Source organism: Perca flavescens, chromosome 20 (genome assembly GCF_004354835.1).
Source record: "Perca flavescens isolate YP-PL-M2 chromosome 20, PFLA_1.0, whole genome shotgun sequence".
Taxonomy (NCBI): Eukaryota; Metazoa; Chordata; class Actinopteri; order Perciformes; family Percidae; genus Perca; species Perca flavescens.
In genome coordinates, this window is record NC_041350.1 from 2078669 (window position 1) to 2095096 (window position 16428).

General features: G+C 42.7%; 2 protein-coding genes across 2 annotated transcripts in view; one reads left to right on the top strand and one right to left on the bottom strand.

The window, feature by feature from the left end:
* The window catches only part of ap4s1 (adaptor related protein complex 4 subunit sigma 1), a 90733-nt gene extending 86817 nt beyond the window's left edge, over positions 1-3916 (bottom strand). Inside the window, exons 1-2 of the mRNA XM_028565679.1 lie at positions 3632-3916; positions 2360-2532 (exon numbers count right to left, since the gene is read on the bottom strand). Coding sequence (XP_028421480.1) covers positions 2360-2497 — 138 coding nt within the window. The 5' untranslated portion in view covers positions 2498-2532; positions 3632-3916. The remainder of the gene's footprint in view (positions 1-2359; positions 2533-3631) is intronic.
* Positions 3917-5161: 1245 nt separating this feature from the next.
* Positions 5162-16428, top strand: part of strn3 (striatin, calmodulin binding protein 3) — a 47096-nt gene continuing 35829 nt past the window's right edge. The window contains exon 1 of the mRNA XM_028566566.1: positions 5162-5720. Within this exon, the coding sequence (XP_028422367.1) occupies positions 5457-5720 (264 nt within the window). The 5' untranslated portion in view covers positions 5162-5456. The remainder of the gene's footprint in view (positions 5721-16428) is intronic.

Below are 16428 nucleotides of genomic sequence, written 5' to 3' on the forward strand. Positions count from 1 at the left end.
GTTTTACTCCCGCCACATTCGTCTGTTCCAGCTTTAGTTACTAGTTACTTTAGTTACTCCGCTACATTCGTCTGTTCCAGCTTTAGTTACTAGTTACTTTAGTTACTCCGCTACATTCGTCTGTTCCAGTTTTTAGTTACTAGTTACTTTAGTTACTCCGCTACATTCTGTCTGTTCCAGCTTTAGTTACTAGTTACTTTAGTTACTCCGCTACATTCATCTGTTCCAGCTTTAGTTACTAGTTACTTTAGTTACTCCATTCGTCTGTTACATTCATCTGTTCCACATTTTGTTACTTACTAGTTACTTTAGTTACTAGTTAGGGCTCTATTGAAACTGAAGGAATTATTGTTTCTTTCTATTCTTTTCCCGTCCAAATGAATTGGCTTTTTGAGGGGCTTAACATATTCAAAAACTTGCATCAAGTCTGGTGAAAATTTACGTATTTTAAAAGGTATAGTGGAGGATTTTCTTTTTCCGGGTGGATCATCAAGACTATTGGTCCTCCTGGTTGTCAATCATTCTGGTGATATGTTTACGTCCCGAGCTTTCAGGTGTGTGTGTGTGTGTGGTGAGCTTGAGTTACGGTTTCAGCCATTCGTTGAAACATTGAAGCTTTTGGGAGAATATAGTTCACACGCTGGCGTTGGGCTTCCCACCGATGCCTCAGTCGTGAAGTTTCTACTCCGCAGGTAAAGTTTGGCTATTTGGAGAAATCCATTTAAAATCACTGCTAGTAGAAGTTTAACGTAGACTCGCGAAACTTGGTACACATATGTAACATGTCAAGATGTACAAAAAACGTCATTAGAGCCATACCCTAAACCCAACAGGAAGTCCGCCATTTTGAATTAAATGTTCGAAATGAGTGCGATTTTGGCCATTTCCACATGTCGTACTTTAACGAACTCCTCCTTGAGATTTCATCCGATCAACTTCAAACTCGGTCTGTGCCATCTTAAGACGTTAAAGATGAAAAGTTGTTAAAAGAAAAACTTTTCGTCATAGGGCGTGGCCGTGGCGGGGCGGCCATTTTGTGCATTTCGCCGCCGAAACAGGAAGTGGGTGTAACTCGAGTGTACGTTGTCCGATTACCTCGAAACTTTTCATGATTCATAAGAGTCCAACCCTGAGGACAAATAAAGGCCGATATTTACTTAAAGTCATAGCGCCCCCTAGTGGCAACAGGAAGTAGGCCTAAAAGTCAAGGTGCTATACTTTAACGAACTCCTCCTAGAGATTTCATCCGATGGACTTCAAACTTGGTCTGTACCATCCCAACACCTTAACGATGAAAAGTTATTAAAAGAAAAACTTTTCGTCAGACGGTGTGGGCGTGGCGGCCATTTTGAGTGTTTAGCGATGAACAAAGAAGTTGTTGTAACTTGAGTATACGTTGTCGTGTCTGCCTGAAATTTCTCACAATTGACAAGGGTCCAGGCCTGAGGACACCTACAGGCCAAAATTGATTTTTGGTCATAGCGCCCCCCGCTGGCAACAGGAAATCTGCCTTATATGACAAACATCATCCGATTTACATGAAACTCAGAATGTGTGGTCTACGTGTGATACTGAGCCGCCCCCTATAATATGACCACGCCCACTTACTCAGGCCACGCCCCCTTTCATAACATTTGAACCGTTTAAGGTAGAGTCTCTTGTGAGGTGTCATTGAACTCAGCATAGACTTCTTTCTTCATTGGTGATGGTTTGACCCGCCCCCTACGCATTAGCCACGCCCCTTTTCACAGCTAATGAACCGTATGACGTAGAGTCTTGTGTGAGGTATCGTTGAACTCGGCGGGGAGTTCCCTTTTCATTGGTGACGGTTTGTCGTGTCTGCGCAATGCGCAAATGTACGGTCGCAAGGAGCGGAGTCCGTCCATCGCTGCTCGCAGCTTTAATTACTTTAGTTACTCCGTTACATTCATCTGTTCCAGCGTTAGTGTGTGTCCCTGTGTGTGTGTGTGTGTGTCACCGTGTGTGTGAGTGTGTGAGTGTGTGTGTGTGTGTGTTACTGTGTGTTTGTGTGTGTGTCTGTCTGTCTGTCTGTCTGTCTGTCTGTCTGTGTGTGTCACCGTGTGTGCCACTGTGTGTGTGTTTTTCTGTCTGTCCGTGTGTGTGTTTTTCTGTCTGTCCGTGTGTGTGTCACTGTGTGTGTGTGACTGTGTGTGTGTGTGTGTCACCTTGTGTGTTACTGTGTGTCTGTCTGTGTGTGTGTAGTGGAGTAAAAAGTACAGAAAAGACCCAAGTAAAGTACAAGTACCTCAACATTTGGACTAAAGTACAGTACTGGAGTAAATGTACTCTAGTTACATTCCAGCGTGTGTACTTCACAGACCGTGGGACAGATGGGTACCTGGTCTTTCTTGCGGCTCAGGCAGCAGCGCACCACGTCGGCCTCCAGCGGCGCCCGGCGGCTCAGCTCCACTGGCTCGTAGTACCGGGACAACCGGGTCTGACCCTGCCGGTTCACCATGAGCACGAACTTTATCATCCTGGGACCACACACACACACACACACACACACACCTGGCACACACACACACACACACACACACACACACACACACACCTGGCACACACAAAGACCCAGAGACACACACCTGGCACACACACACACACACACACACACACACCTGGCACACACACAACCAGAGACACACACACACACAGTAGAAGTAGACAGTATCAGAACATTAAAATACTGAAGTACCTCAAAATCGTACAATAGTCTCTCCCTCTCCATCCCTCCTTCTCTCTCTCCCTCCCTCTCACTCTCTCTCGCTCCCTCTCCATCCATCCATCCTTTCTTCTCTCTCTCTCTCTCTCCATCCCTCCATCTCTCTCTCTCTCTCTCCATCCATCCATCCCTCCTTCTCTGTCTCATCCCTCCTTCTCTCTCTCTCCCTCTCACTCTCTCTCATCCCTCCTTCTCTCTCGCTCCCTCTCTCTCCATCCCTCCTTCTCTCTCTCTCCCCCCCTCTCACTCTCTCTCTCGCTCCTTCTCCATCCATCCTTTCTTCTCTCTCTCTCTCTCCATCCATCCATCCCTCCTTCTCTGTCTCATCCATCCTCTCTCTCTCCCTCTCACTCTCTCTCTCATCCCTCCTTCTCTCTCATCCCTCTCTCTCTCATCCCTCCTTCTCTCTCGCTCCCTCTTTCTCTCTCGCTCCCTCTCTCTCTCATCCCACCTTCTCTCTCTCTCCCTCTCTCTCTCATCCCTCCTCTCTCTCTCTCTCTCTCCCCCTCTCACTCCCTCTCTCGCTCCCTCTCCATCCATCCATCCCTTCTTCTCTCTCTCTCTCTCCATCCATCCATCCATCCCTCCTCTCTCTCATCCCTCCTTCTCTCTTTCTCCCTCATTCTCTCTCCTTCCCTCATTCTCTCTCTCTCTCTCTCTCTCTCTTCATCCATCCATCCATCCCTCCCTCCTTCTCTCTCCCTCGGCACGGCTTCCGTTACTGGGACAACGGAACGTCCGAGGAGCACTCGAAGGCATCAAACTGTCATCTGAATGTATAAGCCGTTTATAACCGTTAACAAGTCAGTTTAAATATAGTTTGACTCCTCCAAACGGCCGTGGACGGTGTCACGTATCATATATATGTCATGAATGTTTCTTAAACTTACCGGTAGCTGCTAGCTTGTAGCTAAACTGGAGCTAAATGAGCCTCATCATCATCAACAACAACAACAACATCAAGCTAACGGCCGTTGGGCTAACAGTGTTAGCTTCTCTGTTAAATCATTGAGGCGTCGCACCCGTCCCGACGCTCACAGTTACATTACATTAAAGCGAAATCACTGACAAATAAACGAGAGGCTTCAGTTACCAACGCCAGCTATTTGGCTATATGTATGGAGCTAACTAGAGACGTTAGCATTTCTGACGCATGCTCAGTAGAGCACTCATCTGGTGCGTTCATGAAATATGGATAAACAAGAACGTTTAAACAAAAACATATATATATATATATATATATATATATATATATATATATATATAATATATATATATATATATATAATGTATGTATACATTATATGTATATATTAATAATGTATATGTCTCTCTTTATTGTGGATTTATTACAGTAAAGGAAAACCCAAACATTCGATGTTATTACAGATTTTTTATCAAATAAAAAAATGTCAAATATAATTTTTTTTTCATAACAGGGTCACAAATTCAAAAGCATTGACAATTTTCCATTTAAATATATTTATGTGACAGGGTTTCCATGAAATTGTCCTGGGAAATTATACATTGATTCAAAAGTAATTTTTTGGATTTCTTAAAAAAAAAAAAGATGAAATACAATAAAATAGATGCGTATTACATTCTAGATGTTAAAAAAATCAATTACATTATTTGTGTGTACTAAGTATTCAATTTGTCTTTAAGGTAAAAAAATAAAATTTGTGTTTTTTTTTTAGGAAAACCGTATTCAAACAGCCCCAAAATCCCCATTACCAAACTCCACCAGACTCCATGTAAATAATCAGGACTTTTATCATCGTAAAACACATTTCATTCAAAGTGCACAGAAACTAAATAAAACTATCAAAACCTTAATTCACCCATTTACATGTGGAGATATGCTGGCTCTATACACGCTAAAAGTCCTGATTATTTACATGGAGTCTGGTGGAGATATGCTGGCTCTATACACGCTAAAAGTCCTGATTATTTAAATGGAGTCTGGTGGAGATATGCTGGCTCTATACACGCTAAAAGTCCTGATTATTTACATGGAGTCTGGTGGAGATATGCTGGCTCTATACACGCTAAAAGTCCTGATTATTTACATGGAGTCTGGTGGAGATATGCTGGCTCTATACACGCTAAAAGTCCTGATTATTTACATGGAGTCTGGTGGAGATATGCTGGCTCTATACACGCTAAAAGTCCTGATTATTTACATCGAGTCTGGTGGACAGAAATTGAAGGTGTGCATTTGCCCATTAACGTTACATTGCAGCTTATTTTGGACATGGGAATATAGATTTCATTTTGAAAAAAAAACAACCTAAGTTACCCTTTAGTTGTCCTTTCTACTCATTCTATTTCTTTGTTTCCTACTTTCTCCCTTTGCATTGAACGTTACAAAGGTGGATGACAGGGGGAAAAAAAAAAAGAAGCAGGATGGATCTTTCCCGTCATGCAGCGCGGCTGGGTTCTCCCTCCGTAATCATCGGATCCAGGGAGAGAGAGAGTGAGAGAGCAGTAATGGCGGCCGGTTAGAGCCACACACAAACACCGCGTCCGCAATCAGCCCCACTCACCGCAGCCCTCCGGGGGGCAGCCAGCCTCGCACACCGCGGTGGAGCCAGCGTGACAGACACGGAGCGGAGACACGGGCTTTAGGAAGGGGGACGGGAATCATTCTGCGGAGCGTGGCTGCTTCTTGTTTCCTTCTACTTTTCTAAAAAAAAAAAAAAAAAAAAAAAACATGGATGAGCAGCCCGGAGGAGGAGGGGTCGGAGCTCCGAGACAGCCTCCGCCGCAGCAGCAGCAGCAAGGGAGCAACAGCAGCGGCGCTAATCCGTCGATCGGAGGTGGTGGTGGAGGAATCATGGTGCCCCACCAACAAGACGAGCTGCCCCGGCCCCAGCAGCAGTACACCATCCCCGGCATCCTGCACTACATCCAGCACGAGTGGGCCCGGTTCGAGATGGAGCGAGCGCACTGGGAAGTGGAGAGGGCCGAGCTCCAGGTTAGCACAATTAGCTTAGCAGTGATTTAGGCTAGCTAGCTAACCCCAAAGCTAAGAACGGATAACGTTAGCTACGTTACCGTGACGACAGTTAAGTTTTAACGCAAGGCACCAAAATGACTAGTTAAGTTTAGGAAAAATATCGTGGGTTTGGATTACAACACCCGCGATGAAAGAACAATTGTTTTCTGGGTGAGAGTACTAAAATTATATTATTTTATTAGCATAGATTTAGTTAGATTTTGCGTACTTTTGCGTAAGTTCCGGCCGTAGATGTATCCCTCGTAGTCATAACCGGCCATAGATGTATCCCTTCTAGCCACAACCGTTACCGTGTAATTAAAGCTGTTATAAAGCCACGTTATATTTTCATCTTCACATTGTAGTTTCTAATCACCGCCCGTAAAAATGTCGTTAACGGTCACAGCTAAACTAAATACTTGTAACCTAACGTTAGCTGGCTAAGTGGCTAAGCTAACGGGACAGAGCAGCTTCCGTTACGGTTAGCTCAACTGGAGCTAGTCAGCCGTTAGCTCAACTTGAGCTAGTTAGCCGTTAGCTTCACAGCGCTGTCACAACTGTAAACTTCTATCTTTTTTTTTTTCTTTCATTTTTATTGTAACTCATAAAAGTTATATGGAGGCCCATTTTCTCCAATGTGATGAGAAAAAAAGATCCTAATAGTAATTTTTAATGACCTAGTATCTTAAAACAATGAGAAACTTTATCAAAATAACCAAATGTCAATATTTTGAGGAAGCTAGTTTAGTCAGTTTGAGAAACAAAGTAATTATTTTAAGAGCTGCTTGATAATGATGAAGAAAATAAAAAATCAATCAATTATTTAGATCAATATTGAAACCACAATTTTACACTATTAGGCTACTCATTGATTTTTGGAAAGCTGTTGCATTTATTGAACAAATCAACAGTGAAAACACCTTGAACTGTCAAATTCCCCTTCGTAATTTTCCCGTAGAACCTTTTAGTGGCTGTAGGTCTGTGCATTCAGCTGTGTGTGTGTGTGTGTGTGTGTGTGTGTGTGTGTGTGTGTGTGTGTGTGTGTGTGTGTGTGTGTGGGAGTTAATGTCTTTGTCATAACACACCCTGCAGCAGGTGGACTGAAGTGTAGGCTGCCGTGTGTGAGTGTGATGACAGGGTCTCCGTACACATTGTTTGCTCTGCTCTGACTTGTTGCGTTGGGACTCTGGATGCCTTCAGCGTGACTCCGCCAGAGTTCTTGATAAGCGGAAACTCACAGACGAAGGTGTTGACATTCCTGCCTGTTAACACTGACTGTAGGAGGAGAGCCACCAAACTGTAAAGGCAATAAAATGTCTTAATGGTCGTATATTGGTGTAAGTCGGGTGTAAGTTCTTTATTTTATAGGACAGCTTAGTAGGGGTGGGGAAAAAAATCGATACAGCATAGTATCGTGGTATTTTTCGTGGCAATACTGTATTGATACAGACGCCAAGTATAGATCTTTTATGATATCTATGTGTTGGTCAGTTTGTCTGCTTGACAATCAGATTTTGCAGCAATAAAACTAAAGTGAGATGAACAAACAGAGAAATGTATCTTTTTAGATAAAACAGTTATTTCGGGACATCATTTGAAATTGGGGAAAAATCTGAAGTTGGAAAAAAGGTAATACGTTGCAATATATCGCATAATATTGCAATATGTTTAAAATCGCAAAAATATGGTATTGTGACGTAAGTATCGGGATGATATCGTATCGTGAGGCCTCTGGTGATTCCCACCCCTACAGCTTAGACATGGAAGGGGAAAGAGAGGGGGAATGACATACAGCAAAGGGCCGCGCTTCGGAGCCGAACCCGTAGCCGCTGTTGCGGTGAGGACTGAGCCTCTGTATATGGGCGCACGCTCTACCAGGTGAGCTAACCAGGTGCACATTTTTTATTTTTTTTGAAGTTTTTTTCCTTTTGTCCCACTTCAATTTAGGGATGAACCGATACACAGCAGTCACACAGCTGATTATTCAGCTAGAAGTCAGTTTGTTTTTGAATAGTTTCTGCTCTAAAGTAGACAAACAGCCAGGTAAATACTCGTCTTGGTGCGGACCAAGGTTCATATTTCAGTTACATTGTCTACATTTGATCCGGTAAGTTTTGGTTTCACACGGCAGTTTTGCAAGCGCACAAAGGTCTCCACGTGACACTCCTACGTCCTGCCATCATCACATACGTGAGCTGTGTCTCCTGATACTAAGAACTGATTGGTTTGTTGACGGGCTTCCCCGTCCTCTCGTATCCTCTCTCTGGGTCTGAGTTTTTCTGCTGCTCTCCCCTACTGACTGCTGCTCTCCCCTACTGACTACTGCTCTCTCCTACTGACTGCTGCTCTCTCCTACTGACTGCTGCTCTCTCCTACTGACTGCTGCTCTCTCCTACTGACTACTGCTCTCCCCTACTGACTGCTGCTCTCTCCTACTGACTGCTGCTCTCCCCTACTGACTGCTGCTCTCTCCTACTGACCAGGGATGGAAATTAAACTTTTTGTCCACCGGCCACTGTGGCTGGTGGATTTCAAAATCTACGAGCCACTCAATGTTTTTACCAGCCACTTTCTGGTTTTTAACCGACAATGTGTAACTGCATGTGAAAATTAATAGTACAAGATCTACAATACTTAAGCAGTTTATTTAATCTCAAGTCTCAATGAAACACTGATCACTTTCTCTTTCTCTCTTATACATACACAAACTTATATACATTTCATTAAATGAGTAGGACAGATTAAACAAAAAACTAACATTCCTCCCCCCTCCCAGTACAATTCACTCCTGCTCATCAGAATCAGATTCTGAAGTTTCAGAGGAGCTTTCCTGAGCGTTCTTCTTCCCCTCCATGAACTCTGGCCTTCTAGGCCGGATGCTAGCCTGATGCCAGAGCTGGATAGCAGGGGTGGGGTCATAATTCTCAATAGAGGGACACGTAGTTCACAGAGGCTTCTTGATGTAAGACGGGACCTCCAGTCATTTTTTACTAACTTCATTTGATTGAAGCCTCTTTCACAGTCTGCAAGGCAAGGCAGCTTTATTTGTATAGCACATTTCAGCAACAGGGCAATTCAAAGTGCTTTGCATAAAACATTAAAGAGCAATTAAAAAACAATAATAAACAAATTAAAAACATTAAAAGACCAGAATAAAATTGATAGTGCAGTATAAGAATAAAAGTTACAGTGCAGTATAAGAAATTAAAGTTAATAAAATACATTATTTAAAGAAAAGCAACATCAAAAAGATAGGTCTTTAGTTACTACTACTGCATTAGAGGCTAGTACTAGTAGTGAGAATGAGGTCAACCAGGCTGAGGATGTCGGGGCACTGCGGTTGCAAAGACCTGTTGATTTCTGGCCAGGTCTTCATGTGGAGACTCTCTCCCGTCTCGTACAGTCTGGTCTTGAGTATGGTCCACTGATCTGGGATGAGCTCTGGAAGTGTGTAGTTAATTCCTCCACTTCTGATTCACCAAATTCTGAAAAAGAGACGGACATAATGAAACATTGAGTTATATACTTTCATGACTTTGTAGATGAAATGTTATGCATGAACCTAAACCACATACATACCTTTTAGAGGGATCTGCGTCAGGCCAGCTGTTCAGATTCACTAACTTTGTAGCTTGGAGAATCCCTATGGTCGTGTGGGTGAAGCGACTTTGCAGAGTCTGGCAGAGTTTGTCGAGCAGCCCAAAGTACGTTTATTTAAGATATTCAGCTAAGCAGCAAACGCATTAACACAACTTTTCAGTTCTCTGACACTCACCTGGTTTTGTATTTTGTGAGCACTGTTTGGGTGGCTGTCAGGCAGCTGTGTACTTCAGCCACTGTGATAGCTGATAGGTTTGAAGAGTCGGAGAGAGCCTGCTGAGGTGAGTCAGGCAATCATGCATGAAGTTGCAAAACATGAAAAATGCTGGATCCCGGCAGGTTTGGAAGTAGTGGCGTGCTTTGCTCTTCTGCACTGCATTCACCCCTTCAGCATCTGGTGACTGAATCTTTATACAAAAATCTGTCAAATCAAAGAAAAGTCCATTAGTCAATGTTTTATAAGTGTAAGTTAGTTCAATTTATTAAATTACACTGAACAAATTCCTGACAGTAAACGGACCTAACCTTTTAACTTAACATTCGAGTTCTCTACACTGTTATTTAGCTTACCTGGTCTAGGTGCTGGGTAAGTCCCTGGTAACCCCTCAAAAAATGGTCAATGGCCCTGAAGAGGTGAGAAACCCACCTGGTGCCTCCAACCCTAGCTGGTACAAGGGGATTCTGGCCCAGAATCTTGAAGCTGTGCTTTAGGTTTGCCCTGTTGAGAGCACTTTTACAATAGAATGTATGCAGCCCTGACAGCACATCTTCAATCTGTTTTATATTTCATAGAGCAGCTCTTAATGGCATCCTTGAAAGCTAGTTCCAGGCGGTGTGCCATACAGTGAATACCCAGGACGTGCATGTTACTTCCTCTCAGCCTGCTCACTACTCCTTTACGTGTCCCTGTCATCACCGACGCACCATCAGTTGCACATGCCACAAACTGGGCCTGCCACTCTTCTCCACTGACCTCCCTCATCATGTCGTCTGTTGCCTGAGCGATGTTCTCACCGTCTGCTTTCTCCACATCCTGTATCCCTACAAAGTGGACCTCCACCTTGCCTCGGTTGCACAAGCGCGTGTACAGCATTTCCTGTTCCATCACGGCAGTGTCAGTAGACCCGTCAGACATAATGGAGAGGAATTTCGCTGCTGCTATCTTTGACTGAATGGTCTTCCTCTCAGCTGCAGCTATGTGCTTAATAAACACCCTGGCTTGCTTCCGATTCACGTATGTGCTACCTGTGCTAATTCCCTTTTTTTCTCATCTAATCTATAAAATGAAAATGGAAAAATAAACAATGAAAAGTACAGTTAGAAGTAAATATCGTACCATAGCACTCACGTTATAGGCTACTTTATGCATATAAACTAGCCTAGCTACTGACGTTGGTTACATGGGCGCTATATTCTTCTGACCTTATTCAGCATTTAATCTACAATTCAACATTTCATAGACAAAAAAACCCACTTACTTGCATTGCCATTCGTAATCTTGAAATGGCATTCCTTTTTTCGCGATTGCGTGGGAGTTCCTAAACAGGAATTTCATCTTATCCAACTGGGCCGTCTTCAGGCTGGTAGGAGCCTTCATGGCAGCCGTATTCTCCGGGGCTGCGTTTCCCTGTGCTCTCTTTTTTTACCTGGATGTGGCATTTGGACGATTCGTGGTCTTTTATGGCTTCCAGTTTTAGGTTTTTAGTCCCAACAATGAATCTATTAGTTTTGGCATCTTCTGAAGCGTGTTGACGACATACAGAGCGGTACATTATCAGATTTGTCTCGTCGTAAACTAACCAATCGCGGGATTCCCCATTGTCTGCTTTTCTCCATCGTTCTTTTAAAAAAAAAAACGTTTTTTTGACTTTCGCCTCTTTGTCCACTGGCTCCTCCTGAGATGTTTTCTCAGCGGACCTCTTAACACCCGCGATGTAACGCCACAGTTTTTTTGAAAGTGCGCCGCCTCTAAAGTGTCACGTGTGAGGTTTCACACCTGTAATTTTGGTTCGGCTCAAATTTAAAAAGTCCCGACCAAACGAGATATGTGTGAAAACAGCCTTCTCAGCACTTTGCAGAGCTGCGTCCAGCGCTTCTGTCTAACCCAACATCCCAGTCGAACAACAGTACATCCCAAAGAAATCCCTCGATAGCTGTGTCGTAAAATCCCGTCTGTGTCGACCACTGCCGCTTTTTTTAAACCCGTTATTTGTCTAATTTCAACTCAACTCAACTTTATTTATAAAGCACTTTCAAAACCACAAGTGGAACCAAAGTGCTGTACATAAGGTATAAAAACATAAAAGCTTAAAAAACAATACAAACAAAACAAACAACTTACATAGCATTATCAAATGCTAAGGAAAACAAGTGGGTTTTAAGAGCACTCTGAAAAATCTTCTCTCCCAAATCTTTAAAAGATTATATTTGGGGGGCTTTTCCCTTTTTTTTATTTGATAGTGACAGTGGATAGACAGGAAAGGTGGGAGAGAGATGGGGGGGGGGGACGACACGCAGCAAAGGGCAGCGGGTCGGACTCGAACCCGCGCCGCTGCAAAGGACGCAGCCTGCATGTGGCGCACGCTCTTATGGCGCGTTCTTTGTGTCTCGTAATCGCGACTAGTAGCTCGAGTGTGACGTCACATCCGTGTCGGAAAACGAATAACCTGCGGGGTTGTTGCGTTCTTTTTGTCACACGATACTACGAGTCGGAGAAAAGATGGATTTTTGTAACATTTTTAGTAACATTTATGATTCTATTCACCCAGTTATTGTCATATTACACACATATATCTCACAGTTTGATACATGAAAATTACGTTCTGATTAACGTTAACGTTGGGCTACTGCTCTGCTTTCTGCTCCTGTAGCGTGCTGGGTTTACGTGTTTACAGGTATATCTGGCAACCCGGCCTGCCTTTCAAACTGGGCCGTTGATAACAACACACACACACACACACACACACACACACACACACACACACACACACACACACACACAGACCAAAACATAAATTCCGTCACGGAATGTAAATTTCAAAAAGAAAAAATACTGACATTAGCATTGTTGTCAGAAAAGGTAGTATTTCAGTTTAACATGTTTCCTTAATATCTGATGAGGCATTGGTGTCATTTTTGGATTTATTACAGTATAAATATTACATATTGGACCTTTAACTCCTAATAAGACTGTAGAGACATGTCTATAGGTAGCAGTATACAGCACTATGTTTAACTCCTAATAAGACTGTAGAGACATGTCTATAGGTAGCAGTATACAGCACTATGTTTAACTCCTAATAAGACTGTAGAGACATGTCTATAGGTAGTAGTATACAGCACTATGTTTAACTCCTAATAAGACTGTAGAGACATGTCTATAGGTAGCAGTATACAGCACTATGTTTAACTCCTAATAAGACTGTAGAGACATGCCTATAGGTAGCAGTATACAGCACTATGTTTAACTCCTAATAAGACTGTAGAGACATGTCTATAGGTAGCAGTATACAGCACTATGTTTAACCCCTAATAAGACTGTAGAGACATGTCTATAGGTAGCAGTATACAGCACTATGTGTACCACTTCTTCATTTGGTTACAACAAAGACAAAAGTGCTTAAAATTGTAGAAAACCACAATATTTACTGCGTGTGATGCACGAGGTAGCCATCTTTGAAAGTGAACTTGGGGTCCTCTGAGTTCAGACGACTTGACGAGTCGTGTATATATACGACCTCGGGGGGGCTATTTTTACAACTTCCGGTTCGTAACTCAGGAAAACAACTCGTAAATCGATTTCGGTGGACAAAAATAACGCACCATTACTGGGGGAGCTAGAGGTTGCCCCTAATTTGTCTAATCTTAACACTTCAGATGTGATCTTCTGAAAGAACTGAACGGAGAAACAAGTGATTTATTTGGACTGTCTTGAAACTGGCGAAGTGCCTCGTTTTTTACATGAAATATGAGAGAGGTTATCCGTGTACAGAGGTTACAAGTAGAGATGCACAGATTACAACTTTCTAGGCTGATTTCTTATTTTCTGTGAGTTAGACCGGCCAATACCGATTTTAGCAGATTCAGATTTCATATTTTCTAACCACTTTACAGCACACACAAATATTTATTTTCTATCTTTTCTTTAATAGAACATGTTTTGAACAGATAATGGATCACTATAAAATAGAACTATATAAATGACTCCTGCTGTGGGACATTCACACACATCTAGAGAGCAACGTTAGAACCATTTCCTTCTTCTCACATCCAATATCACACTTAAATCAATTTGATTTCTGGTTTTTGGTGTGGTCCCTCCACACCCAGCTGTCTCCTTGCAGGTGTTGCATATTGTAAACTTGTTATCTTCTGACCACATGCTGAAGAATGTCCAAACAGCTGACATGTTGCAGGTTAACTCACGAGGTTCCCTACATGTGGGAGAATAGTGCTGACACGAGCTTCACACCGCGAGCGGGTACGCCCGTGTGTGATAACTGTAACTCGTATAACTTGTTTTCGGTTAATTGTAGCATTGACCGGCATGAAATCAGCATATGTCAGACTGACCTGCTGGTCATGGCTGAGCCCATGAAAACCAGCCAATTACGGTCACCTGCCGCTCTATCGGTGCATCTCTAGGATGGATTAAACGCGGTTAAAATGCTGACAGCTAAACTGTAAATGGTGTCTGTATTTCACTGTAGAGGATTCCAACACTGGGATGTACAACACTCTGCCGCTAAAGCTAAGAGCTAAAAGAGACAGACTACCACTTGGTCACTGCTGTTGTCAACCTTGTGGTGCATTCAAAGTTATTGTAAAATACCCTATTCTCATCTGTTTTTGCCGTTTACCCGCAATTTACCGGGGAAAGAAGTAGGCCTGTCGCGATGTGTGTGCGTGCGTCTTGAGAACTGTAACTCTATAACTTCTGTTGTCAGTTAGTTGTAGCGTTGACCGGCATGAAATCGCCATATGTCAGACTGACCTGCTGCTCGCCGGTCATGGCCGTGCACGTGAATACCGGTTAATTCTGGTCACCGGCCGCTCTATCGGTGCATCTCTAGTATTCATTGATAGATGTCACTGGCAGGTCAAAGATAAGCACAGTTCATAGTATATTTGTGTAGGTAGAGCCTATATTGAATACCCTTTACCTGCCTTTTAGTAAGAGATATTGTAAATGTGAAAAAAAAAAAGTGATGTGACAAGAAAAAATGCCTAATTCAGACGTACAGCATAAAAAAATAAAAAAAAATAAGTGACCGGTCAATCAGTGTTTTTCTGTCTTTTCTCCAGCAAAGGAAATAATGTGATTGGGTCAGTTTGCTGTGTGAGTTTGCCCAGTCTCTTCAGACCGCTTTAACTGTAACTGGTGATGATTTAACTGTAGAATCGCAGATATTTAAAGCTGCACAGGAAGCAGCTTTTATGGCCCGGGCTCGTTCAAAGGACCTGAGCTGTAAAATATTGATGCTCAGTCTGTATCTGTTGCCATCATTGACATATATAAAATAGACCAGCAGACCCCGTGTCTCTGGTCTGAGACCAGTGGAGGATATCAGAAGTCTCTTTCCCGGTGCTGGCTGAGTGTTACTGAGCAGCCTCCAACTGAGCTTGAAGACGTAGATGTGACGTGAGCAACGTGTCTGAAAGTGTGAAGTCTTCTGGTAGCTGTGAGAGAGAAATCTCAATCATTCCCAATCTCACAGAGACGGAGAGTGTAGGTATATGTAAGGAGATAACATAGACACAGGCTAATTACTGATCACTAACATGCTAGTTAACATTAGTAATTACTGATCACTAACATGCTAGTTAACATTAGTAATTACTGATCACTAACATGCTAGTTAACATTAGTAATTACTGATCACTAACATGCTAGTTAACATTAGTAATTACTGATCACTAACATGCTAGTTAACATTAGTAATTACTGATCACTAACATGCTAGTTAACATTAGTAATTATTGATCACTAACATGCTAGTTAACATTAGTAATTAAACCTAAACAGCTAATGGAAGTCCAAACTGCCTGTGAGCTTCTCCTGTACTATACGGTAATTCCTCTACTGTGTGACAGTAAGTCTCGTGGTTATGACCCAATCGTTAGCCTATTGTTATAAAAGCGTCTGCTACGGAGCCATAACGTGAGCTACAAGGTAATGGAGCCTTTTATACATTGTCGTGTTTCTTTAGAAATAAACAACGGACAAATAGAGTCTTTAAACGCTTCAGATGTAAAGTTATTCTCTGTCAAAGTGACGTCAGAATGAATGGGAGTCAATGGGATGCTAACGGGAGGTGATGGCTTGGTAGCATCAAAATGGCGCCATAGGAGGTTCGAGTTCTGAAGCAAAGCTTACCCCCTATTGGTTGCCATTCAGATCGAGCTGGAGGACGTGAGGAGACATCAGGAGCCCAAACTTCGTCCTCTTAAAGGGACAGTTGAGATGTTTTTGAAGTGTGGTACATATTAAGTGTATTACCTCGATTCACGGGCGGGGGCAGCAGCTAAGCGGATTTCAGACACATCTAAAAAAAACAATATCAGTTTTAAGTGTACACTATATTTATAGTATCTTCAGAGCTTCACCGTGCTGTCAGATGGCCCTTATCTCTAACCTGACTCCACCAGATGGATCGCTTCGCATTAGCTCGGCATATCCATCTGGGAATTTACCGTTGGAGAACTTTGGGGAAGGGTCGAAAATCCTGGTGAGCTGATTGGATAAACCATCTGTCTATTACCACCTACAGTATGTTGCTGATTGACATGGCAAATCAACCAATCAGATCAACGAGAAGTATGAAAATACAACCACAAGCCAGGCTACCCCTGCTGCTGCAGGCAAAGCATAGCTCGTTAGCTCAGCAAGCTAGCAACATGTCGGTAAAGGAGATTTGCCGTTTGTGTAACGAGAATTTAGGAATAAAAGAATAAAAGGCCCCATTTCAGGTTCCCGGTTCATATTCAAAATAATAGGGCTATCACGATACCAAAAATTCAGTAGTCGATGCTAATACCAGTAAAATAACATGATTCTCGATGCCGATTTCGGTACCACGGTAAAAAT